The sequence below is a fragment of the Mycteria americana genome, chromosome 5 (genome assembly GCF_035582795.1).
Source record: "Mycteria americana isolate JAX WOST 10 ecotype Jacksonville Zoo and Gardens chromosome 5, USCA_MyAme_1.0, whole genome shotgun sequence".
Classification (NCBI taxonomy): domain Eukaryota; kingdom Metazoa; phylum Chordata; class Aves; order Ciconiiformes; family Ciconiidae; genus Mycteria; species Mycteria americana.
This window is the reverse complement of record NC_134369.1, coordinates 16,846,757-16,873,890: the sequence shown is the minus strand read 5'-3', so window position 1 is coordinate 16,873,890 and position 27,134 is coordinate 16,846,757. Positions and strand designations below refer to the sequence as shown.

General features: G+C 41.0%; 1 protein-coding gene across 3 annotated transcripts; it reads right to left on the bottom strand.

Moving 5' to 3' along the window:
* Positions 1–1,491: 1,491 nt before the first annotated feature.
* On the bottom strand, positions 1,492–26,814 carry GTF2H1 (general transcription factor IIH subunit 1). 3 transcript variants are annotated; one of them, XM_075502260.1, is made up of 16 exons: positions 26,491–26,814; positions 25,770–25,903; positions 22,267–22,435; positions 20,220–20,412; positions 17,594–17,756; positions 15,767–15,860; positions 14,892–15,041; positions 13,718–13,797; positions 12,253–12,383; positions 10,779–10,866; positions 9,375–9,463; positions 8,384–8,501; positions 7,422–7,512; positions 5,852–5,967; positions 4,836–4,928; positions 1,492–4,230 (listed from the first exon to the last, which is right to left on the bottom strand). In XM_075502260.1, the coding sequence occupies exons 2-16, from the start codon at positions 25,770–25,772 to the stop codon at positions 4,144–4,146; spliced, it is 1,665 nt and encodes a 554-aa protein (XP_075358375.1). In that variant the 5' UTR covers positions 25,773–25,903; positions 26,491–26,814; the 3' UTR covers positions 1,492–4,143. The 3 variants fall into 3 exon arrangements, with proteins under 3 accessions (XP_075358375.1, XP_075358377.1, XP_075358376.1); XM_075502261.1 differs by lacking the exon at positions 25,770–25,903 and having other exon boundaries at positions 1,493–4,230; positions 26,491–26,810; XM_075502262.1 differs by lacking the exons at positions 25,770–25,903; positions 26,491–26,814.
* Between the last annotated feature and the right edge of the window lie 320 nt (positions 26,815–27,134).

The following is a 27,134-nucleotide window of genomic DNA, read 5'->3' as shown; positions in this document are numbered from 1 at the left end:
TCCGGCCAAACTGCTCCTTCAGTCTGATCAACCGCTCTGGCTGCACCTTGCACCTTTGGGTCTTGTCTCCTCCATGGCAGAGAGTGCAAAAGAGCCCCAATATGCTATCCTCTAGGATGTTATTGAGGAGAGCGGTGAATTCTCTTGCTTGCAGCATTACAGACAAGGACTTGGATATCTTTTTGGGGTGATGATGCATTCAGAGGTAGCTGAGGGGAAATGCAGTGTCCTGAAAAAGATCCAGGAGATTGGATTAGGTAATTTAATGGTTCCCCAGGCTTTAAACTCTACTGCAGGAGCACATCTGCTATTAGTTATCGGGGTTTATGGAGGATCAATGTTAGATCACCACTGATGTCTGATCGCTAGCCAAACTGAAGTTGCCGTGTTCTGTTTAGATCGAGCTCCAGCTCTTGCTGCAAGGTAAGGGAGAGCTTAGAAAGAGGTTCAGAATACTGTGGCTCACACACTGAAACTGTGTTGCAATACGAAGGCTCCAAAGCCACTTAATATCCTGCCGGCAGATAGCAGGCATGCTTGGGTAGGCTCTTCTCTTAAGTGAAACAGGACGGATAATGGAAAACTGGATCTTAAGCTTTCTTGTCGTCACCTCCCCTGCTTACACAAGTGACTGTCTCAATAAAGCAGCTGTTTGATAGAGTTTTGGCAAAGCATAAGGTAAGCTTTCTAGCTAATAACAATGCTTCATGATAGAAGTTGTAAGGATGTAGTTACAGTATAAATAAGGGAAAATAGCTGTAGCTGTAAAAAAAGCATGTTAAAGGAAGGGGTGGTGGGGACAGTCACCCATGTGGGAAAGCACAGGACCTTGGTCAGTGCTTTTTCACATTGGGAAGCTGAAGATCATCACTTAAAGAGCTACTCTTGTGAGCGTGCAAGAAACTACTTGTAGGAATGGCTCCGGTGGAAAGATGTCGCTTCCCATCCTTGACTGGGGTAGAGCTCTTGTTGAGAGAGAAGTAGCCCAGCCTTTTTTGTGGTGCATCTGAGTATTTTCATCTACTGAAATTCAGACTACAAATAAGCTGGGCCAGACTTGTGTTAATATCTGCTTTAAGTTATCCTTTCTCCATTACTAGCAAAGCTTGGATTTGAATGGCTGACAAAGCAGCCTGTGCAGCTCTCCTGAACCAACAGCTGCTGGATGAATATATGGAACAAGCAGAGTACTAATCCCTGGAGACTTAAACTGGCTTTTATGTGATCAGGAACAGAGGCACAGTAGCACCAGTAATGGTGTAGATTCCCTGTGCAGCAGAAAAAGTTCTTGACCCCTAAAAATGAAATAATTTGACAGTAACTGTATTGTAACCCTTTTGCTCCTGACCTCTTCTACCAGTATGAAGGGACAGCTGAGCTAGCGCTATACACAGCTCTCAATTTAGACCTGAATGGAGCCTGTTTGGGATTTAATTGAACATCAGAAAACACAGCCTAAGCATTAGAGAAGACTTGACTTTAGAATTCAGTAGGGTTTATTCTACAAATCTTAGATCAATGCCAATGATACAAGTTTTATGAATTCTCATTAAAAATACAAGTCAGTATAAAGATTCCAATAGTAATATATGCATGATGATTCAGTTTCAAAACTTAAGGAATGAATCTGGGTTTTGGACCATGCTACAGAAAAGGGGAACACAATGTAGAAGAAAGAATATTTAGTTTACCTCCCTTACTTTAGGAGGGGCCTGTGCCTTATTGCCACAATACCTGAAAAAGCAGTATGAAGTGCATAGCAGCCTTGCCTGTACAGTCTCTAGGCAAAACTGTTGAATTTAGTATCATAGTCCTCTCCTCCCCCCAGTTCTGTTAATTAAGGTACATTTTGATAGCCTGATATCGCTATAATAATTTAAAGCTATTGCAACACCATCCCCCATAATGATTATAAACAACAGTCCTTTGAACTGTAAAATCCTCTTGTGATGCACTGAAACTTTTCCACCATGCTAACTATTTTGCCCAGTGTTTCCAGGAACACTAAATACTGATTCAAATCTAAGGTGAATTAGTTCCATATTCAAAACTCTCCTGTCTATGATTTTTTTTTTTAATGAAGTCTCAGCGCAGTCTAATACTCAAATGTGTTGTTCGTAGCTTCAGGCATAGTTAGAATACAAATCAGACATATTTTCTTCAACCTAGCCCTCTGATATGATGAAAGGTGTTACAGCTTTCACTAAACAGTTGAAATTTGGCCACAGAATTGCTAGATCACATGCTTTGGAGTGGGGGAGAACAAAACTACCCTTTCTTTCTGGGAGCTGCCTGCACTTACAAGAGGATTAGGCTTAATAAAGCCATACCCTAAGCCAATTTTTAGAGAAACAGTTTATTTATCACAAGAGGTAACTCTTGACAAGTTGTGCACCTCGTCCCCCAAATGCTGTATGTACATCTGTTTATTCCTAGAGACATTTTCACCCTATCAAAAATAATGGGTGTCTCCCTTGTTGAGCCCAGTCATTTCTTGTAGCAGAACCACATAAACATCACAGAGCAGGTATCATGCATCTATCTGCAAAAGCAGACAGGGAAGCTAGGCTTAACAATATGCATACATTTCCAAACAGAATTTCGGTGCAGACAGTGATGCTTAACTGAAACTCAGCTTTTACCAAAATATTAGCATAATACAAAAATCCAAAAACACTGGGTAAAAAGAAGCTTATGACTTCCACGCATCAGTTAAAGAAAAACCCCCTCTTGCATAAATGGAGCAGCAGCACAGAACAAGCACAGACTTGGCTATACAAATACATCTTTTCTTCTGTAGGAATTTGCAAGAATTCTCCACCCAGCATCATACTATCATGTTTTAGCATCATACCAATGGTGGCAAAATCTAGTATTAAGCCATCATGCAGGCTAACGGGAATTTCTTCTGCTGTACTGAACACTGCTGTGCTTGCTTTGAATACGTATTGTCACTCTGATTTGTCTTTGTAGTAAATGCATCTTATACTCTTAACAGTCACATTTAGTCAGAAGTAAAAAAGTTCAGTAGCCCATACTGGGCTTTAGTACAGTCAAGATGACAACAAAATACAAGGATGTTGTTAAACTGCATATATTATAGAAAACAGGTTTACTTTGCATTTAAGTCACATTTAATACAAGACAAGTTGGTCTGAAACTATGAACTGGTTCTATTTGGAACAAAGTATGGCACAGATTCCCAATATCTACGGACATTGTGTAAATAACACATTTTTCTCTTTGCAATGATTATCAATTCGCCAAAAATAGTGTAACAGTCAAAAGGGAAGAGTGAAGGATAACACATTTAAGAGAAGAAATAAAAAGTGTCTAACAATTGAAAATAAATGACTTCTTTTGTAAGAAACTTTATTTAATTTCATTTTTAAAAATGCATTCTCTCCTCAGAATAAATGCCACCTTAAAAAAAAATTGCAGTAGCACACACTTGCACCCAAAGGAAAACATGCAAAACTGATGGCTGAAAAAATTCTGCATAAAAATCCAAGACTTCAGGCAAAAGTTTGCCCCCATGTGCCTTTAGGGACCCCAGACCATAAACAGCTTTCAGTGCAATGTCTCTTGCTTCCAATTGGTGGGGAAACATATGGCAGAAGTTTGTCTTCTGACAGCTACACTCTCCCAGATGTTTGAAGCAAAAACAGTCTCAGCTATATTTTAAAATATCATTGTTAAACTGTTGCAGAAAGTACAAACAGAATTCAATAAAATGTCAGAATCCAGTGAAGAAAAACTTTTGAGTTCTACCCTGTGCCATACACTTTTTAAAAAAAATTAGACAGAAAAACAGATTTTAGTAATACACCCTCTTTAAATTTTTTATTTCTGAAAGCAGCTCTTTATGCAAATCAAAAGCAGTTCCTGAGTAACTGCAGTAAACAGTGTCTTTTAAATATTTTTGCGCCTCAGCTCTTCTGTTTTGGTTCTTCCTTGTTTTCTCCCTAGTTTTCAAGTTTAATCTCAGTTCTTTTTCAAAAATGTGCAAGTTCAGTTAGCATTGTTTCCAGAAGTCCACAGCTTGCAGGTCCTCCTGCAACAACTATAAGATCTGCACATATGCTAGGTTGTACTCCTATACCTATTGCAGATTTTGCTCTCAAACCTGTACAGCATGCATTTTCACGTCTTCTTCAGCATACGCCGGGACTGCCATGTATGGAACTTATTGTAGGCCGTCTGCAGCATCTCTTCTATATGACTTATCAACTGAAACATTAAGAAGGAAAAAAAAATGTCCCAGCTACTGGAAAACAGATCCCCTCCCCTCCCTTTGATCAGATACTCAGTTGGATTCTTCCTTTTCTTCACTAAGAGTAATCCCGCTAAAATCAAAGAGGTATGCCAGATCAAGAGAGAAAGGACCTTGATGCTCTATTGCAAACTATCTGTAGAGGGAGCAGTTCAGAGAGCTGCTGAGCTGAGAAGGTCACAGGGAAGTGACACTTCATTGTGGTGTCTCTTCCAGTATTACTCTATGACACTTCGAGCCTGACATGGTGGGAGACAGTTTTGAAGTTGCTGCAGTTTTACTTCATGGTGGAAGTGAAAAATGAAACATTACTTCCCATTTTTCTTGTCTCACTTGGGTAATTTCAAATTACAGTTCTTGACAGTTTCTGGTATTATTCAGCAAGTTATACAGGGACAGAAGACATGCTTAACTGTGTACCCAATTTCCCTCTGCCCACTTCCTAGTTAACAAAAAACTTAAAATGTCCTAGGATGAGAAGTAACAAAGCTACCATCCTCTGATAATTACAATTCAAATTATTGACACGCACCCATGTAATTAAAAAGTATTTTCTCCTTACATTTGTGCTTAAATACTGTCTCCGAATCTTTTCTTGGAATGGGCAGAGCTTTGTAACCTGAAATCTTTCCAAATTGCTCCTCATTTTCACAACCTGAGAGACACAGAAACCAATGTTATAATCACTTGCACAGAAGTTTCATTTCCTTTAACAAATTGTTCTCCAACAAAACACCTTGTAACTAATTCTGAGGGCTACCTTAAGTATGTATAGTTTGAGGAAGAAAAGTTACTAAAATATCAGTCTCTAACAATTCTCGAGCACGTATTTATTTTTGAGGCAAGTGCTGTATGACTGAAAGTGCATTGTGCCACTGTGGTAATTTTTACTTTGTCAGTAAATACTATAGATAAGATATTCACAAAACCATATTTTTCTGCTTCAAGCAAAGACCGTACCATGGATTTTCAGGCCATGTTTTGCAGCAGAAAATCCAACCTATCTGAATGCAAATTTTTATCTTTGTGATCCATGTGAGGTCAAAAGAAAGAACAGCAATAGAAAAATGGTTACAATCATATGCCTGGTTGTAGACAGACATCTCTTCTTGAAGGCTTTTGTTCTAAAAAGCAGTGTATGTTTTGAAGCTATGACTGAGTGATTTTGCAACGGATAGAAGAATAAGGAAAAATTTATTGTAACTGTCACTGCAGAGGTGATGTCCAAGAGCTGGGGAAGGGGGGGGCTTTAGTTGGTGTGTGTTAAATTGGCAGTGAGAAATCTGCAGCTGGAATATAGCTGACCACGCTGTTTGGGACTAGCCTACAGCAACTGCTCCTGAAGGGTGCTAAAAAGCATGCAGGGACAAGGATGATTTTAACCAATAACAACAGCAGAATTGCTGAAAAAAGCAACGTTTTACATTGTTTTGTGACCTTTCAAGTTCTAGGGATGAGTAAGTGCTGCACTGATTTAAAGCATGTGTATTAGTTCTATACTTCAAGTTAATGACAGTCATTCTAAACCACAATCTGGCCACATCACAACCAGGGCCACACTAGGAAGCTCTGCCTTACCTTTTCTTCTAGGAATGGCGTGTTAACAGGAAAGCAGGACCAGAAGTGTCGTAGCAGTTCCCCTACTGCCACGTACAAGTGTTTTAGTTCAGACTGAACGTCATTTGGCACCATCTCTGCAACAGGAAAAAGATTTTGTCACATCGCTCAAAACTGTCATATGAAAAATGAGAACGTAAAGCTAATGAAGGAGTTCAGCAATATACATTTCTACTAGAGTCACAGAAAGGTTGACTGGGAGGGAACGCTGAGGTGCCTTACACCTGAAGTAGGACTATCAGCAGTATTAGATCAGGTCAGCCACTATTTATGGCTATATACTTGGAAACTTGTATATTATATAGGGAGACCTATGCCAGGCAAAGAATGGACACCAAATTTAATCCAGGATTAGAAGCAGTATATTTGTATTGTTCTAACAGTGTGGCAGTACTGCTTCTAGGACCAGCACCTTGTTCTCTTCACAGCACAGTGCTAAATACTGTGTGGTGGATACTGCAAGCTTTTTCCTCTCTCTTACATTGACAATGAGGATATGGTCACGGCTTGTGGAAGATGAAAAATCTAGGCAGGAACAGTGAACTGTATCCCAGATACTCTTAAAGAAGAAAGGGCGACAGGGTTCAAGAACAGGGAAGGAACCACAATCATAAAAACCAAAGACAAAAAGCACAAGCAGTCATTGAGGATGACAGGAGCACAGTGAACTGAACTGAACAGTGAATAGGAAACTCTAGGATGAGGCTGTTTGGGAAGAAAAAAAAAAAGTGGTGGTCAGGCTCAAAGAAGTGGAGCATAGCACCCAGTATGTCAACTGGGATGGGTAAGAAAGCCTCACTGCTGCTTGCTGACTCCTTTTCTTTCGGTACCATAAAGAACTCATGCTTGCTTTTTTCAGTTGTCTGAATTAGTTTCTGCTGCTCTTCAGACCAAGTAACACAAGTTAAACTGGAAAACTCTTATAAACCCTGCCTTGTGAGAACAGGGATTAATCTGCTGTGACACTAAAAAGAAAGGAACTCAAACTGGCAGGAGTGGGACAACAGGGAAAGGGGTGGTTGAATGGAGATGTGAGAAGGAGGGGTTGTCTGTTTTGCCCTTGCAGTCTACAAGAAAGTTGTCCTTTTTCACAGCAAGCTGTGGATCTTAAATGCAGGCTGCAAAAAACCTAGTTCCAGACAATTATCTAGGCCTCTCCTCCTTAGAGCTTTCCCAGAGTATGCCTTTATTTTCTAAAATCCAGGGGGGGGGGGGAAATCAGAAAAGAGCAATGCTGACAAAGCAAAACCCCTTATCTGTAAGAGGACTTAGTATCAAGTGCATCCTTCATCACTTGCTCTGTAAAATTTTCTCTCATTCACTTGCCTCAGCACTGGTATAGCCAGTACCACCCTCATGGTGTGGCTGGGTTGTTGCTTTTGTATTGTTGCTGTATTTGTTCCAGCTACATGTTTCCATAATTTCCTTTATCACTGTAACAAATTCTAAGAGGAAGATGAAACAGCAAGCCAGGTACTACTGTATAATGCAATAAGATAAGATTAAAGTATTATACATCCTAAATCCTTACGGTTTATGGCTTGCTGTGTTCCACCCTGCATAAGTGCTCCTCCAGGTGACAGGACTGCAATAGTGCTAGTAGCATCACCACTTGAAAGAACCTGAAGGGAGAGAGTGAACAAATATTTCAGATCACTCTTTCCAACAAAACCTTTTTAAAGTAAGTTGTATTTGAACTCCAGTGGCAAAGATACAGTTGAGCAGATACAATGAAAGTCCTGGTGAAGAGTCTGCTCTTCTCTAGAATTAGACACAGTGCCTTTAAGGGCTATAGCTCACGTTTTCAGCGAAAGCTCTCCAATTAATTACAGACAGACAAACCTTTTCTTTACCTAGTATGTGAACTGGCTGTGTAGCTACTTTGAAATAAGACAGAGAATTACTATACAGAAATGCGACACATTTACAGTTGTGGCTGCTTTATTTGGGGCCAAATCTAGGTTTACTAAGAGAGGAAGTTCAGATACTGCCTGGGGAGATTGGCTACATGGCTATGCTGCCCTCCAGCTGCCAGGACAGAGCTTCTGTGCAGCCCACAGCGAGATCTACATCCTACCTAAGTGCATTTAGGAGCTAAAGACCCGTTCAGTTATAAACCTGCTTACTATGATCTCCTAAGACCATTACAGCCTAATTTCAGGGGGTGGGATCAATAATATTGGCCTGTGCTTCATGTTGCATGACTGTCCTGCTTAACTACTTTATACCTTTACCGTTTCCTCAAAAGAACATGGTAACAGTAGAATATAACTCTGAATATCAGCAATAACTCAGTTTCCTATTGTTCAGATTTTAAACACAATAGCTCAAAAGGTATCGCGTAAAGTTGTAAAATAAATTGAATAACATAAAACTATTGGAGATAATTGAGTTTACCCTGAAAAATTAAAATTCCAGTAGACATGAGACACAAAATTGTATAGAAAGCAAGGTGCTAACATCAAGAAGGGAATTTTGAGTATTCTTCCATACCTGAGTTAGTTTGGGTACATATGCTTCCATTTCTTGCCTAATACTATGAAAAGAATTAATTATATCCTGACTGGTTGCATATTGCTGTGATTGAATTGGAGTTGGACCATGATAATACCTGTGAGGTGAGAAAATGAAAGAGAAAAGTGTATTAGTAGGAATGTTGGTAAAAGAGGCCAAACTCAGTGGACAGTTCTTCAAATGTTTCCAATTTTAGATGGTTTGCAACTGTTGACGCTACTATCTAAATTTTATTTATTGACAAACTAAAATACATTGCCACATGGGAAGAGGTTGGGTTTGGGATGGTATGGCAGCAAAATAAGAGAACTTCTATTGTTGAATCTGTGAGCGTCATTTTGCTAATGAAAAGCTTTCTGTGCTGCCTAGTTCCGGGAATATCATTAGAATGGAAGAATTCACACCACTTTCAATTGAAACTAAGCTAAATGAAGTTGGGTGCACATTTGGAACTGTTCTCTTTCCTGTGGTATCACTTATTAAGTTACATCTATGGTTCTCAAACTCAAAAGTCTAGAAAACAAGAGGACTATTACTAGAAAAATACTAGACCAGTGAGCAGTCAAAACTATCCCAATTGCACTTCTTTTTGCCTGGGAGTGCGTTTTCCTTGGAATCGTATATATTTTCACATGTAACACATACATTTTTCCACTGTAAGCTGCAACAAAGTGCTGAACCATGAATACAGGTCTGTTAGACTTTGACAGAAATTACATTTCAAAGCCCTTCAAGTAGGCTTACAGAGACTTAACTTGCTGAAAAGCAAGATGAAATCAAAATACAAATTTAAACAGGAATTACTTGGAAGTTGGTTTATGAAGGAGTTCATATTAGGTTTCTAAACTTAGCCTAAATACACTTGAGTGTGGCACAGTGGAGACTAAATCAGCTGATTCTGTGCAGGCTGTGAAGAGAGACCGGTCAGATTTAATATGCTGAAACAGCCATACATATTTTGTTAACTTACCTATCAGACTTCTTTAAGTTTAGTGCAATAGTTTTAATGCTATTATTCTTTGCTAAATCTTCATATTCAATGGACTCCTGCAGTTTCACCTAAAATAAGCCAAATAATTATACACATTACTAATGAGGACACAATTCGATGCATCTAGTGCTTTTTTCCAGTTCACTGAGTTTGAACAGAAGGGTTACTAAAACCTTAAAGAAAATGGAAGTGTGGAATGGTTCACATCTACCCTCCAGAGGAAGCGGTGCCCAATATTGTTTAAAGTGTGCAATTTGGAAGTCTTGGCATCACCACTTTTTCTGCAGATTCTGGCCAAAACTTGCAGTCCCTACCCCTTCCAAAAAGTGCTCTGCTATATGTAGATCATTCTCTGTGCTCTCTATTTATGTCCATCTATCTCCAGATTAGCAGAAATAGTAATGATTTAATGGCTGGCATGCAAGACTGTAAGACTAAAACCATAATAGTTACCCAAGCAATTTGGTGACAGTAGAGCTAGAGCATTAGCAGTCAGAGGTAACAGCACAGTGATATTAGGTTTGTACAATGAGAAAACTACTTTTGAAGTCTCCTACCCTTTCACTCCTCTTTTCATCCCGTTTATTCTAGTCCTGGTATATCATTTACTCCCCAGTAAAAACTGCAGCTTTCTGGAAAGTCAAAGCTGTTGACTACCTCAACATTTAACAACATGTGTATTCTACAACCTTTTCTCACAATATATGCAGGTTTTGTGAGTATATTTGTGAGTCCCCTTGGCATTTTCCGTTTAGGCTGTCAACTCTAGCAAGTGTATTCAATTCAGTTTTGTAGCAATTACAGTACTCTCTTCTACTTTGTGATCTGCTATGGTTAGTCTAAAACAGGCTGTTGTCCTGTATTTCAGTGCACCAGGCATCACTACGCTTTCAGTTTAACCTCACTTCAACTTCTGACCTTAAGATGAAGGCTGCCATGTGCCAGTTTAATTATCCCCTCTACAAACAATACACTTGATAGATTAATATTGGTGCTTGAACACCAATATCCCTTTCAGATGGATGTTCTCTAAAAGTTTTCAGGCATTTGGAAAAGGGGGGGGGGCAAAAACAGAACTGCAGTGAATGGAAAGAACCAGATTTCTGGGTCCAATCAGAAGCATGTTGGAAATTTTTTACTTTCATTGGGCACTACTGAAAAGATAAACAGAACAATACTTCAAGGTGTAATACATTTGTGTTTACTAACAGAGGTACAAAGCTTCTTAAAGGCCCTCAGGTTCTTATTCTATATACTTCTACGCAACGCTAAATTAGTATCACTTCAGGTGCATCATAAAACAAGTAAGGAACCTTCAGCAATCTTTTGAGAGACAGAGCTGCCAGTTCCATTCAAATAGAATTGCATCAGCTAACTTTATACCTTTTTCATTGGTGGTTGAAAGAAATCTGAATCCCTGGAGTTTCCATCCGTACTGCTGGTCTCACTGTAATGGTCGTTTTGTGCTTCTCTTAAAATAGAGAAACAGCATTAAGAAGAAATCATCTCACAGGAAACTTAACATACAAGCTAGAGACAAAGTAAATACATCTGTTTCAAAAATTTTATATGCATGTTCACATATTGTATATCAACTTTTTTCCCCTTATGTCTTCATTTCTAGAAGTTGATCTAGATGGAATCAACTCTTCAAATAACCCTGTTTCTCAAGGGGGAAATTCAACAGCAGGGGAGGGTGCTTCTTCCTCTCTTCAGAAATAGTAGCATGCCCACAATGCAAGTGGGACACAGCAAAATCACACCTAAATTAGAAACAGTTTGCATACATGCTTATGCCAACCAGGTATTAGCAGAGCTATCGGAGCCCTGAGACACTACTGTTTCAGAATGAGAGCTATTGTTTTAGACTGGATATTAGGAAATTTTTCTTCACTGAAAGGGTTATCGAGCATTGGAACAGGCTGCCTAGGGAAGTGGTTGAGTCGCCATCCCTGGAAGTATTTCAAAGACGTTTGGATGAGGTGCTTAGGGACATGGTGTAGTGGTGGTCTTGGTAGTGTTAGGTTTATGGTTGGACTCGATGATCTTAAAGGTCTTTTCCAACCTGTACAATTCTGTGATTCTGTCTCTTTCTGAACTGAGAAACAGAAACACATTACCCAGAAGGGATTGTTTAAGGTCCACTGTTCAATTTGGGTACGACAGAAGAACACGAGGGAGCACAGCTACACAGAAGAAAGCATTTAGTTAAGAACTCTCACAGGTAAGGTCTGTAGGATTCAGGTAGAGTGGTTGTCTATAAACCAGTTGTAAAGCAGACTTCACATAAAACCCATTTCATGCCTCTTGAAGAGGTTTCATTTGTGAAGTTTACTGTAAATATACATAACCAGCTGCTAACATTTTTTTTTTTTTGGTCAGGGGCAGGGTACTGCACTGGAGGAATCTTTCATCTGATCCACCCATGCCATACTGTTCTTTTGCTTCCTCATTTATTTACATCCATGCACCCCACTACAGGAAGCCCCAGCAGACCTGCTCCTGGAAGGCAGGCAATAGGAACTCCCTGCACCAGACCTCACCTCCACACAGCAAACAGAATACTACTTCTGCAGCCTTCACCAGGGCTAGAGAACTAAGACAGAAACATCCTTTCCTTTTTAATCTGCTTTGTATGACAACAACTCAGCTAAAAATAGCATTTGTCATCTCAGACAGCTCTGAAGAACTTTTATAAAGTAAAATGGAACCTAAAGGTATTTTCATTTCTAGAGCAAAATACTTCATTCACAAAAATTAAAAGAAAAGGTTGGATGAGTAATTGAAGATGTATTTTTGTTTTGGAAAATCCTTAACATTTGTTACAAAAAAGCTTTCACACAACATTGAAACTTACTGTTTCCTGAGGCCAGCTGCAAGGACCATGGCACTATGATGATTAAAGCGTTTTATAATGGCAGCATTGCTACTTTCTCTAGCGGATTTTGAGGCGTTTGATGTAGAGGCCACAGAAGCAACACCATAGCCCTACAAAGAAAACAACATTAGCTACCTCCTGCCCCAAAACCAGAAGGACGATTCTCTGTTTTCCATTCAGTCAGGAAGCCTGCATGCCACCTCCTCTGAACTTTACTGAGCAATACCGCATCATCATCTGAAGCAGTATTTTCCTGCCTTCCCTCCACCATCACTTTACGTACTGTGAAAAGTCTCCATAGACTATTTTATTCTGCTAACACTTGGCAGTTTAGAGGTGTCTGAGAGAAGAAAAAAATTCTTAAACAGATAGTTTTATAAGACCGTGATCCACGTAAAAACAGAACTAGCTTAAAAAAAATTTAAGGATCACCTGTACAAAACAGACAGGCATTGATGGCAAGTAAGAGCAAGCGATTATTTTACTGAACTCTTTCTAACATCTTGTAGGACACCAGCAGCCCACAGGCTAAATGACACCTGTCAGGAGGATGTGATACCACTAGGAATTCAAAAAACCTCAAGCCTTAATGTTGGCAGTGTTCCCTAGTTACCAGTTGGCTGAAGGCAACTCACTTTACCCCATGCTTGCAGTTAACCAGCCTCAAAAGCAAACTAGGGCAGTTTGCACAGCGCTTCAAACATACCTATCCTAAACTCCTAGTCCAGTTTCAGACTGGTAGCTTTGTACAACTCTTACAAAAAAAAAAAAAAAAAAAAAAAAAAACCAAAAAACAAAACAAAACCCCAAACAAACACCCCAGCTTAGAATTGCAGCATCATTATTAATTACAACTCAGAAGTTTAAGTTAAATCAATGGCAGAAAAGTACATCATGGTGAAATATATTCACATTTATAACGATTGTTTTAATTTGTACTTGGAGGCAGGTAACAGTTCAAGTTAGTCATATATTTAGCAAAACACGGTATTTAAAGCTAAACACAGAAAACTGTATAAAGTGTCCTTAAAATTAAGCTGAATCGAACAAATAGCAATGTTCAAAGTGAGAACAAATGCAAAGACTTCTTCCTGTTTTGTGCTACTCTTCTGTACATTGTCACAGCTTCTAAAAGGTAGGAAGAAACCAGAGAGTCCCTTTTAGACAAAAAAGCCATCCCAGTGAAATAATAATTCTTTAAAAAAGAGAAGTCCTGCTTTTATACCCAGCACACTAAGGCAGACAGACAGGTCCACAGGCACAGTCTCCATTTCTTTACACACATACAACTGTATAAATGTTGACTACCCAACCATTGCAACAGCCTAGTAAATGATGCGTTTTACAATTAGCATTTGTAGTTATTTTAACAGGAGAAGGACCCACTTTCTCCTTAAATGAAACTAAGGGGGGGGTGGTTTGGTTTTTTTGGCCAACTACTTACTTCATCTAATGTTTTATCTTCCAAAGCTGTTAAATCTATCAGAGGGTTTTTTACTCCTTGAGACACCATTGTTTTTAACCCTGTATGAAACAAAGACAAAACCATGAAAAACTGTATCTAAACAAATAGAAATAATTGTGGTATTGTTAAATTATATTTAACCTTTAAAAGGAGAAGACAAAGGTTCTGCAGATGCCCAAGTATCACTGTGACTAAAACTTTCAACCCTTTTCAAAGTTCCATTTAAAATAAACCATAAACTTGGAAAGTTATTGTAAAAGATCGTCCTACTAATTAGTGCAGTTTTTATCAACTTCTACACGTTGCTGAATGCTGTTTGGTAAAAAAAAATTGAAGATGCAGTTATATTAGTTGTATTAGTGGGAACTGGGAAGCCTTAATTGTGTGTTTATTCTAATTTTGGCACCGTTTTGCTACCCTGTCTTAGGTAGAATGGTAATTTATATCTGGTGATAGCTTTTACTTGTGAAGGGTTGTGGATTCCTAATAGAATGCTTTCATTAGTCAGAATACGTATTAAGGAGTGGTGTTAAGCGATCTCAACTCTCCACATTTCTGTACCATCACAAACCTACCTCAAAAGTTCAATAAAAACTTAAGTCAGATAATATTTTAAGATTTCACATTAAAAAGGTTGACAGAGAACAGGGATGGCAACTCCTCTGGAAAATCTTAAACAGGATCCATATTTGTCTGTTACTAAAAACTGATCTATAACAAAACTATAACTGTTATAAATTGTGCACATACCACAACACGAAGCCTTATGTAAAAAAAATTATTCCATAGTAACTAATGGCAGAGCATAATCAATCTAGCATGATAGCATATTATGGAATTTATCACAGATTTACTGTTGCATGAGTTGCAATAAAGAGTATTTCTAGTGCTACCACTTTCCAAAGGCTAGTTTGTTTCAAGAAATGCACTCACTACCAAACATGCTAAGAATAACAAGCCAATAGTTAACTTCCAGTGACAATCTGTAGCTTTCACTTTACAGTTCGACAAACAAGATGCCTAGTAAACGGACATAAGAAAACTTTTGCCTTCAGCTTTGCTAGGTTTACTAGATATACCTCTTGACTGTTGTGCTCTATGATATAGCTAAGACTGCAGCAGCCTACTGCAGTAACAAAGTCAAAAAGCTTACCTTTTTCATCCAGTTTGGCACATTCCGCAAAGAGGTCCTTTGAGCCTGTATTGAGCCTGTCCCGATGGAAATAATGAGACTGAAAAAATCGTGTCCAGAATTCTCTCTCGGTCATGTTATGTGGAACATTTTCTGCATATTTCATTTTTACTGTGAACAAAAAACATAATTATTACAAACTGTTCCGCAAATCTTAGTATGGTATTTTATGTTAAAATTTCCTTGCTTGCTTCCATGCTTTCTGTCTAATGCTGCCTTCATTCATGCCGATTAAACGTAAGGGAATGCAGTAGTTAAGCATAAGCAAACAGGTACTCTTTTATGCCCTGCAATGCTAGCTAATGCTTTGAAAAGAAATGCACGTAACAGCGGTCCGAATACTGTAATTTGGATTGCAAACACAAGAAGTGTGATTTGCCAGAGTTCTAATTATTCTTAGAATGGATCTAGTCTCTTTAACTTAGGACCAAAACAAACCAGTGTCAGTGTTCGATACAGTGCAGGGGAATGATGGAAATCGGATTCTTTGCCTCCCAAAGGTGATTTCATGAAAAATAACAAGTAATTGAAATCCTGAGTAGGAGAGTATCATGGGAACCAAATATCTACTCACAATTTAAAAAAAGGAAAAAAAAAAAATCAATGCAACAAGTTAAAATGTTTTCATTTAACAAAATCAAGTTTTCATTTCAAAAGCATGTTTTAACACATGCTTCTTCCCATCCCTCAAACAAGGCAGGGAAAATCATCCGGAAGACTGAAGATATGGTCCCTTATACTTCCAGGCTCAGACTAACATTCTAGTTTTCCCACAGTAAGACAGTAAAAACCAAATCTTAAATGCATGTATTTGTTATGTAAAGCAGTATTCTTACCTGCAGGATATGTTCGAAATATGGATTCAATGATATCTGAAGTCAAATTATACCTCAGACCATTGCAGCCATCTGTTTGAGGCCGTACATCAGCCTAAGACAAAGCATACAGGGAGGAAAAAGTCGTGTCTGAATACCTTATGTAACTGGAGAAGGAAAAAAACTAGCATCTTGCAATCAAATTCTGCTGCAGATAAAATAACCTTCTTCCTCCAATAATCCATAGCATATTTGATCATAAATAAGTATTTTTAGAATGAGAAATAAAAAAGCATGCATTAATTATTCTACTTGCCACTTAAGGGATGATTCCACAAGTAGACTGTAAGCTTTAGAAGATGAAAAGCAAAGACCACTCCATCAGTCAAAAGAAGGTATGCTTAGTTTAATATATCCTTGTTTCAAAGTAAAAATAGGCAATGTTTACTATATATGCCTAATCTTTTGTTGTTCACTCAACAATTCAGCAAGTTGAATAATCAGTGATGATAATGAAGTGACAAAAACGGATTTATGGCACTTACACCTTATTTCCTTATACACTAAAAGCATCTCAGTATAACTGATAAATTATATTGAATTTAAAAATTGAGGGTAAGCCTTAGTCAGAACTTGCAAGTTAGGTCTCAGCAATCTCTTTAGGAAGCTCTAGAGCAAGCAAGCGCTCAGTCCAATTCTCAGTAACAGGAAAAAGTACATGGTTGCATGTACTGCCTTCTTTTCTTCCTTTTCCTGTACACCTAAACTTTAGTTTTTGTACCACCTTCTTCCTAGAGAAACACTCATTCTGAGCACAGAGAGATAGTTATTTTAACTTCGACTAGGACACAAAAATATCTGAAGTTTTCTTCTTCACAAATGCAGAGTACACAAACACGACCAGTTATTTTAAGAAAGCTTCAGTTTTGAAGGTTTGGGGTGGGCTTTTTGTTGTTGTTGGGGTTTTTTTGTTTGTGTTTGTTTTGGTTTTTTTTTAAATGTTAAGGTGTAAGAATAATGTGAGACAGGGAATCAGAGTAATTAAGTTCATTTGGTAACTGATTCAGGTGTTTCTAGGGGGAAAAAACAAGTTTGTACAGCAGATAAGTCATAAAACAACTCCCACCTCCTCTCTCCCTCCCAAACCCTTGATGTGTGCACAGTCATTACAAAGGTGGAAGTGGGATTCCAGCTAAAGAGTCATGTTTCTACTTCTGCAACAAAATTCATACAGATTATGTCTCTGTGGGAGGAATCTGAAGATTGTGCCTAGATTACTTTTAGGCTGCATTGAGATTACTGAAGCATGGTTTCTACAAATGGGTAACATAACTGAAAGTTGGGGAAAGATATAGAACAAGCTTTCATGTATACAAGTAGTTCAAGTAGCTGAAAGCAAGCAGTGGTTTAAAAAAAACTGGGGAGGGAATAAAACCTTTTGTGTGGAAAGTCTTTGCAGCTTCAATTATGCATGTCAATGCTGCAACAGATACTCTTTGTAACTTATTGAGTTAAAACACTGTAATCTAGTGACTAAGTTCACCATTATTCCTGTTTTACAGAAGGCAGAGCAGCAGTATAAACAACATCTGCCTATTGTCAATTTAAAGTTCAAATTGAGCATCTTAAACTGACAAAATTTTGAGGTTGCAGGCTTGTGTAAAACCTTTACCTTTTTTTTTTTCTCCTTTAAATTTGCAATAGTCTAACTAACATGCGGAGAGATGTTAAGTTGAGGAACCAGGGAAGAACAACATTAAAATATATGGGAATAAAGTACATAAGCAGAACTCTCACTTTCCCCAATTTTTTTGCTCTAAAATCCTTTAAGTTAGAGGTTCAACATACCAGAAATGCTGCAGAGATGCCCACATCCTGCTTACTAGGTGCTGCAGAATTATCCCCTGCATTCAGGCTTAAACGGTTGGCCCAGAATTCTTCAGCACTGATTACTTGGCTCACAACAAGGTCTTTATAGAGCTGAAACAAAACAGGATCTTCTTGCAGCATTCTGGTAAAAGAATGTATTGAATAGGATTGAAATGCTGCAGAATAAATCACTAGGATTTCCACAACTAACATGAGTTCACAAAAGGAACAGAAACCAACTTTTCTTTCAAAATGCTGTGCATTTCTTAACAAGATTGTGTAAACAACCAATCTTAATAGCTATATTTGTCTCAAAAGACTTAAGGACGGACTAAAAAATGTTTAAGGAATAGCATTAAATGCTAGAAGACAGTAATGCCCATGAAAAAGTTAATGTGGAATTAATGTCTTGTCCTAAAATATTCTATGGTGCTCTTGTGTCTTTGCACATCCAGGACTGGAATCTTCTGAACTGTAAAAGCACAAGGAATTTTCTTGAACTTCCATAACAAAGGTCTTGTGGGGGAAAAAAAAGGAGATTTCAGCACTATCCAATTCTTGTTTAAGATCTTAAAATTCAGTAGCTACAGGTCTCTGTTCTAGTGCAAGAGTACAGATTACAAAATATGCATGGGATAAGATACCTTAAAACACGCATTACCCCAAGTTGTTTGTTCATTTATGTTTCTGTTGGTGACAGTAGGATCTTCATCACTTAACTATCACATGCAGCACAAGTGCTACAGAAACATTCAGTGTCACCATTTCCACCAGGGAATAATGTTTACGAAAGTTATCATCCAAGTATCAAGTATCACCCTTACTATGTAAAATGCAAAGAATGTATGCACCTGAAACTTCAGTTAATTCATGTTTAAGCAGCTTTTCATACAGCTGTGTAGCTAATCTGAAACCCAGTAGGCTATTTTCAGGGAAACGCGCATGCGTGTTCACAATCAGCCAATAACCTCAACAATCTTTAGCATGGACCTCAGGGTCTTGATCATTTGCAAACAAACAAAAAAATAGGAATCTTATGAATACATAGTACGTGGTCTAGGGAAGAACATGGATAAACTGCAATCTGGATAAACTGCAATCTGGACTGAATGAAAGTCTGTAGCTGCTTTAAGGATGAAGTAGGATGAGGTGGAAGTGAAAACTTTGTGGCAGGACATCCCTATTATGTTTTAAACACCAAAGTTTTTCCAGTTTTTCTTGTTGGTACAAATATGGATTAGTGGCAATTCTTACAAATCAGTGCAGCAGGAAGCAGTCTGTCATTCTAATTATTTCATTAAAACTTGGAATTTTGCTACACACCTGACCCCCACATATCAATAAATGGAGGAAGCGCTGCAGGGACTCTGGATGTAGTACCTTTCCAGGACAGGTTGAAACTTTTTTGCTTCATCTGTTGCAAATTAAGCTAATGAAGCCCCATCACTAGACTTGGACTTCTAATCATCAAAAGAACAGACTATGACCGAGTATGTGCAGAGATTCTGGCTTTTCTGTAACTAGAAAAGCTCTTAATGCTGCATGGCATAATACTGTAAAACTCCATTTAAGGATACAAATATTCAGAGCTAAGACTGCCCACGTACTCAGTAGTAATACTGTTAAAATAAGGCACATAACAAAGAAACTAGTATGGCAATAGTGCCAAAGCAGTCTGCACTGCTGTAGACCCTAGTGGTTGCTGCAGTAAGGGAACCAGTTAATCCTGGATGTGTCAAAGCTCCAGCACAAGGGCTCTTGCTCTTCTGCTGGGAAATCTCCTTGTAAAGATCTGATCTGCCCAATGAGGCAATGCTCCTATGTTTTGAAAAATCTAGCTTTAACTTACCTAAGTTCAAAACTAGAACAGTCTTTGGAAATGGAAGCTAGTATATACAGGATTCACAGCATATGCTAGAATGAAGTGAAACTCATCTGGGGAGACGCAGAGAAGGGTGCTCTATGGCCACAAGGACTGGTTTAACACAAACATTTTAAAGGAACGGAAGCATATCTTAAAAGTCCTTTTGGGAAAAGGACTTAGGTCCTGAACATCTTCTCAAAACATTTTTTTAGAATAAACATCCCGTATGCCAAATAAGCAATTTAGTAGAGTATATAAAATACCAGGACAGAAGATTTGAGGGGGGGAGAGGTTATACAGGGAGGGAAGGGAAAGGAAAGAAAAAAAAAAAAAAAAAAAAATCACAAATCAAGGAAGGCAGGAACTTCTGGAAAAGAAAAAATAATATTTCAAGCAGCTTTTCTAACTGATAAATATAATCTTAAGAAGACTAAAGAGACAGACTGCCAGTTGGGTGCTTTCATCTCATAGCCATGGATAACAAACACTGGGTGGCAGCTGGGCTGGCTGCCTTTGCACCTCAAGAACATGTCACTGAGAACACAAGTATAGTCTCAACACGTTACAGTTACGTAAGTCTCAAGGAACTGCCTCTAAATTGAAAGTGGAGAGATTTTTACTAGGGAAACAAATGCCGAATCACTAACGATGTTGCAATAAAAACAACTGTTAGCAGAAATACACTATAGTTATGTAACAATTTAAAAAACCCAAAAAACTTTAAGGCTCCTTTCCCTTTACCTGTTCTTCTCCTCAAGTTCTTTATTAGCTTTCCTTTTGAACTTGGGCAACAGTTGTTGAAGAAGATCCTTTACCGCATCTCGCTCCTTCACTGCTGTGCTTTCATTGGAGAAGTGGAAGTTGGTTGTGTCCCCTGCATGCAATACTAGCTGAAGCTGAATTTTAGCTTTACCTTCTGGACTGATTTTCTGACCTAGATTACACAGAGAGTATTAATTAGCAACAGACAGTAAGCTTATACAAGAAACTCTCTTCCTTAGAGTATTTGCTTGTAAGCAGTTATCCTCACCATCCAATTAAATACCATTATCCTGTGTGTGAATTCCAGCCACAAAAGTGGAACAGTCTTCCCCTTAAATTAGTTTGAACCCTGCACCTTGTTCTCTCTAAGACTCAAGACATGGACACCAGTAGCCTATTGCTCAGTATCCTTCAGCTACTGCTCAGGAGCCCTGATTCATCTTTGCATTCCCCACATCCTCCGTTAGAAAACTGCTGCAAATTATTGTCATCACCTGGACACTTTAACCTCGTACCAATCCAGGCTGCTGCTGAAAGGTGACAACCTCATTCCCCCTTTCCACTTCCTCCTGCTGCCTTTCTTGTACTAGTGTTAGCGTTTGTGCAGCAAGCTGAACCAAGGAACTGATGCACTGAGAAGTAACCCCCTTTTGTTTTTCCAGCTGGACCAGTTCCCACAGAAGAAAAGTGGTAAGAAAGCAGATGCAGGGTGGGGTAACAGCATGTCTGTTGACAGCAAAGGTGTGCTGTTTTCAAGTGCAGTGGTAAGCACGTTTAGCCATTAGTACTCCCAAAGTCGATCACCAATGCCTCCAAGGTGCTATTACACCCTCATGACTCATAAGAAAAACCTAACTCCTGCTTCCTTTCTCGTAACCAGAGGGAGCAGAGGCTAGAACAACTATATTTATGGACTGTTGTGCTATATTGACTTCAGTGTAGCACTGCAAATGGCACTGACCTAACTTTGAATCTTACCCCTTTCTCCAGTGCAAGTGGGAGACAGGAACCAGATGTCACCACTAAATCGTCATCTCTATTACAAATTTACAAATACCCCCCTTTTTTTAATTTCAGATGACAAAAAAGAGCATCTTTCATCTAAGTTAAGAAGACTTCAATGCCTTTACATGTAAATATTTAAAATATAAGCTGCTTAAGTGTAAGTAAATAGCTAAATAAAACCTTCACAAAGTTGATTATTATAGGTGAGCAGAGCTTTTACACTCCTTATCACATTCGTATTTAAGAAAACAGCATATTTGTTCTGATTCATCACACACACTTTTGATCATGCTGCAGTACTTGTATGTGACTTTAAACAGCAATAATCACTAAACCTTTACCAAGTGATGCATACAACTCTCTTTTTATTCCTTCTTTGGCATTACAGCACATGGAATATGAGCACATAATAATTGGAGCCAGAAAGGCAGCATGCTATAGACATTTACTGTTCAGTTTTGACTTGCAAGTACTCCGCTATTGCAACAGCAAACGCTTATTCGGAATGTTACCAGTTAGGGCAAACTACAGAAGCTAGCACTTCTGAAGCTATGGTCTGTTGGATGAAAATAAAACAGCGAGGTTCATTTTATTTGAAAATTGAAACAGCTTTAGATGCATAGTTTAACAGATGACATGCCAGATAGTTTCTGTGTTAGACCCTGAAAATCCTATACTCTTCCTCAACCCTCCTCCCACCCTTCCCTCCACAGGCATATGGCGTAGATTATTTTTGTGTTCAATTTATTGCAGAAGTTTATCAAAAGTCAATAGTAAATGCAGTATAACTTAAACATCTGAAGACTACAGAAGTTCTGCAGTAGCATCCTTAATAAACTGGCGATACTTCACCATGGTCCTGTCTCTGCTGCTACATAGAATAACCTAGTCAAAGCTCCAGACCCTTGCAACCTTCCTAACTTACCTACTACCGTTTTATGGCAAATAAGCTTTGGGTTGTATTTAAATGTTTATCGAAATACTGCTTACCAAAGCTGGAATAGGAGAAGTATTCACTTACATTTTATGTCTGCATACATATGGCTGACTGTGAATCGGTCTTTGCCTTCAGGTGCCCATGCTATCCTTTCAGCCATAAGGTAGAGAGCTCCATCCTGCTTCTTCTGACGTACCTTCTTTACAATCAGTAACACTTCTTCAGATGACGTTGCCATTGTGGCTATAAGGAGCTATTAAAAACATACAGTTGAGCTGATTAGTATAATTATTTTTGCTGTAACTCCTTCACTACTCCTATCTATATTACAACCCACATTCAGTCGTTAATGCCTACATCATTTCTGAAACATCCCAGATAAACATGCTCCCCTCTGTCAGTGCAATCAGCAAATTTATTTAACCAAAATACTGCCATCTACCTAAATAATTCATCTAATTATATGCTGATACTGCTTTTGCCCCAGTAAAAGACCTGCAAATCTTATATTTAAACTGATAACTAAATTTTCCTGTTTTAATGTTCAGAAGAATACTAAAGCTAAGCAATGACATAAATTCCAAATCTCCTCTGGCATTTGGCAGCAATTCCCTTCTTCAGTGTGAATGGCAGATGTTAAGTCATTTCAGAAAAGGGAAGGATACAAGGTATGTGAAAAATCATGGATTTTTCAGTTCTCTGTGCTAAAGACCAGGTAGCCCAGTTACACTCCTGTTCTTATCGTGGTGGGTTTTGCCCAAGGCTTGAACAATATTTTGTACACTTGATTCCAGCTGGCCAGTTTCCTATCCCTCTCCCCGAAAGTCCGAGGGACCTACTTAAACACAATGGTAATTTTGTCACCAGTCTCACATCAACAAGCCTTTTGATACTTGCTGCATTCTTCTGCCCAGCAGTCACTATCATTCCTCTCTACAGGTTCGCCCTACAGCCTTAAATTTCCCAAGAGATTAAGGACACCGCAAGTATGATGACGTTCTATTAACATACTGTCATACACCTATCAGAAAATTGTGTCTTTGGTATGCTTGCTGTAAATGTTTAGTCTGTCCAATAGCTGTATTTTGTACATCATAAACTTTACTATTGATACATAAAACAGTATTTTCAAATGGTGATATGCATGTTTCATGTGCTTTAGAATACCCGTAATATTTGCTGGGGCCCGCATCAAACTTCAAACAGCAACCTGCATCAGCTATCGTACTACTAGTACCTATCACAAAATGATAATTCTAAGCATTTAAATTCACATACTTTTTTTTCTTTCTTAAAAAAAAAAGCAGCAAGATAGATTATTTCACTCTGACAATCTGGACAGTAGCATAGCATTCTCTTCAGCAAAAGTCTTACAAACCCATCTCCAAAACGAGTTAAGTAAAATACTAAATGGAAAAACTTAATGGCAAAAGGGCTCTGCACTTAAGCTTTGCTCCCTCATCATTTCAGCCATCCAAAGCTTTGCCAAAGACTTCAGTGATGCTGAGCTGAACGTGGGGTTTCACATCAGCACCACTGCAGCAGTCATTAGAACACGCTGTGCCACGTTCAGAGCAGCCCTGCTAATACTTCTCTCTCAAAGAAAACTGCATGGCATGATTTCAGGACCGTTTCCTAGCATAATCCATTACACTCTCCCCAGCAGCATTATTCTCTTTCAGTGCTATTCGCACTACCATTTTATGTAGAGTTTCCTGTTGCAGGTCTGTAGTCTCTCATCAGCACCTTATCCTTACCGGAAAAAGGCAGCTGGCCACAGACTCTAATAGACTAGAAACCTCAACATATGCAAGACAGGATTTTGACTTTTTTCTCCCTTTGTTACTTTACAGTCCTTCAAGGTCATTATTATCCAATGCAGTAGAGACAAAGCCACAGAATGCAAAGAATTAAACCTGTACTGAACAGAAAGAAAAAGGAAAGCATTTCCATAGTCAGGCTCATTCTGATGCAAGTTGCTTTGCTTTTCAACCATCCTATTTCACCCACCTACAACCAGTCTTTCAACTACGGAAGAAAACGATCAGCAGCTAGCAAATTCTCCTTTACAACCACGGCACTTCTAGCACAGTACCCTGCAGTGTGCAATCTGTGAACGCACAATTATCCCACAAGTGGCACATTCTACCTTTTGGGAGGGTGAACGCACTGGCTCGCTGCTGTTCTTATTTATGTCATTGCCGTGCTTCCTTTTTCATGCAGTAATTTATGGTGGCAGTAGGATGATACAACTCACAAGCACAGTAAGCATTACCCAAAATGGAGAAAACCCCGAGCTGCCTTTTGAACAATACATCAGAAAGAATAAAAAAATATTAATAATCAGGATTTAGGAAAGTTACCATCTTTCACTAATGAAAACAAGATGGCTTCTTGTTACAGAAGTACAGGAAAAATTCTAAAATAGAAATTTCACCTAGCTGCTAGAAAAGCATGAGGATGGTCTCCTACCAACTGCAGAGGGGAAGGCTGTGTCCTTGCTAAGCACACATAGCACACCAGTCCTTTTCTTTTTGGACACTTACAGCTTACTATGCAGAATGGTGAGAGCCATCAATGATCTATTCACGCCTGCCCAAATCTCATAACCTCTATATTTAACAACTGAAGTTTCCAGGAATCAGTGCTGTGTATGATGACACTACTACTCAAAGGGGCAAGAACTGCAACATGTATATGGAGAAATTCTGTTATTTTACATCTTTAAGTGGCAATTTTAATCTGCTGCTAAAAGAAGCAGTATTAGAGTTCTTCAGCTGCAAATTTTGGAAGACAGACCTCTCTCCGGTTTAAGTATCTTCAAGAATAGGAAGGTCAGACACAGTTTATTTTAAATTCTCCAGCAGTAGAGCTTTTGAAGTGATGGTTAATAGTTCTGAAAAGCACTTGTATCAATCTGTAGCCCCAACCCATGGGGTATGACATCATTAAGCCTGTCTTGAGGATGTTAATTTCAGCTGCAGTTTACAACTGGCCAGGTCTATCAGGAAGCTTCAGTGTTGGCATAAAACAAACAAAAAAAAAGGTCCTGTTTGCTTATCCACCTATAACCCCTCCCCTCCTAGCTCTGTGGGAGTGAATGCAGCTTCTGGAAATACCATCAAATTCCAACAGCAATCATTCCTCTAACGCAGTGACCCTTCCTAACCACTTTTATAACCAGATACCTCTCTTCTCTGTTCCTTACAACACCTGTTCTGAATGCTCTCCATTACCAGCATTCCACTCCAGTCTCTTCCCATGTGGTTTCGTCGAGTTCTGAGCAGAAATAAAGGAAACCTTTACACATTTTAATAATCCTGACTTGGTCAGGGTAGGCATGGGCTGGCAGGTGAGCGCTGACAGCTTTGATGCAGGCTGGCTGCTAGGTTTCCACTCACAGCAGAATATCTATGGCCCGGACTGAACCGCAGTGGCACGGGCATAGAGCCGGGCCCCGACGGTTTGGCCGCACAGCCCAGGGACCTCTGGGTGGGGCCGGGAGCGGGCAGAGCAGCACCCCGAGGGGCAGCAGCGGACCTGTCAGAGGAATACAGCTCAGCAGAACGGAGAGCTGTGAGAAGTGCCATTTGTCCTGGACACCGGCGAGCACGACAGCGAGCTGAAGGAACCCACGGTCTGCACCCCTGAGCCCGCCTGAAGGGTCAATCCGGCTTTCCTCCGCCGTTCGCATCACCGACGCTTCGTGTAGCGTTTCTGCCTGCGGCGAAACGGCCCCGGGGACGCCCCGTACGGCCCCGGCAGGGCACTGGCGGGGGGTCTGTCCGACGTCTGGCGTCCCCGGCAGAAGGTGGCCGCGGCCCGGGAAGGCGGTGCGAGGGCACCTCTTTGTCTCTCGCCCGCAGCCGCGACCAAGCGCTCGGGTGAAGCCCAGTGCCCCCCGGCCGCGATCCTGCCGGCGCAGCGCTGCCATCTTCCCGCCGCTCCCCTCCCCGGGGAGCGCTGACCGGCGGCTGCCGCCGCGCCTCTCGGTCCCTTCCTTCACGGCATCCCCGGCCCCGCCAGGCCGCCGCCGTTAAGCGGCCGCCGGCGCCGCGGCTGGGAGCGGGCAGGGAGGAAGAGCGGGAGGGCAAAGGCCGCCGCGGCACCGGCGCGGCGCCGGGCCCGCCGCAGCGCTCCCCGGCAGGCGCTGCCCCGCCGCACCCGGGAGGGAAGCGCCAGGGCCGGGGCAGCGCAGCCAGGAGGCGGATCGGGCCCCGCTGCCCCTCACACACACACACCACACGCACGCACGCAGAGTGCCCGGCGCCGCCGCCTCCCCGTCCCCCGCGCCGGCGGGCTCCTTACCGTGCGGGCGGTGGCGGGGACCTGCTCCGGGCCGGCGTGCTGGCTGCTGCCGGCGGGCCGCGCGGGAGGGGCCCGGGGCGGGAGCGGGCGCTACGGGGGTCGGGCCGCCGCCGGGGCCATGGGGCGGGCAGGGGGCGGGCACGTGACCGGAACAAGCCGCGGGGCGCTGGGAGGGCGGGGGAGGGGGAAGGAGCCCGCCTCACGTGACAGGGGAACGGGCCGCCACGGCGCGTCCCTGCCGTCACGTGGCGCGGGCCGTCTCCCCCTCCCGCCGCCCTCCCCGCTCACGTGACGGGCCCTCCCCCGTCGCCATGACAGTAGCGGGCGGAGGGGGGAGTGACGGGGCAGTAAGCCGCGCCGCCGCCCCCCCCCCCCGCCCGCCGCGCCCGGCCCTCCCCGTCCCCCGCCGTCACCCGGCCCCGCGGGACGCGGGCCCCGCTCGTCCCCCGCCATCGGCCCCGGCGGCCCCGCTGCTCCGCTCCCAGGTCGGCGGCGCCGCCGCCACCGCGCTGCGGGGGAGGGGCCTCCCCTCGGCAACGGCCCGCGGCGGGAGGGGGCGCCGCGCGTCAGCGTCACGTGGCCAGGGCAGGCGGGCGCACGTGACGCAGCTTCCCCCGCGCGGGCGCGCCCGGCGTGACGCAGCA

What these genes read in the sequence shown, in the direction of transcription:
- GTF2H1 (XM_075502260.1), bottom strand. An exon ending in GCAGCTGGCCTCAGGAAACA is followed by an intron (nt 10,867 to 12,252) that starts GTAAGTTTCAAT and finishes CTCTATTTTAAG; the next exon opens with AGAAGCACAAAACGACCATT. An exon ending in TTCAACCACCAATGAAAAAG is followed by an intron (nt 9,464 to 10,778) that starts GTATAAAGTTAG and finishes GGCTTATTTTAG; the next exon opens with GTGAAACTGCAGGAGTCCAT.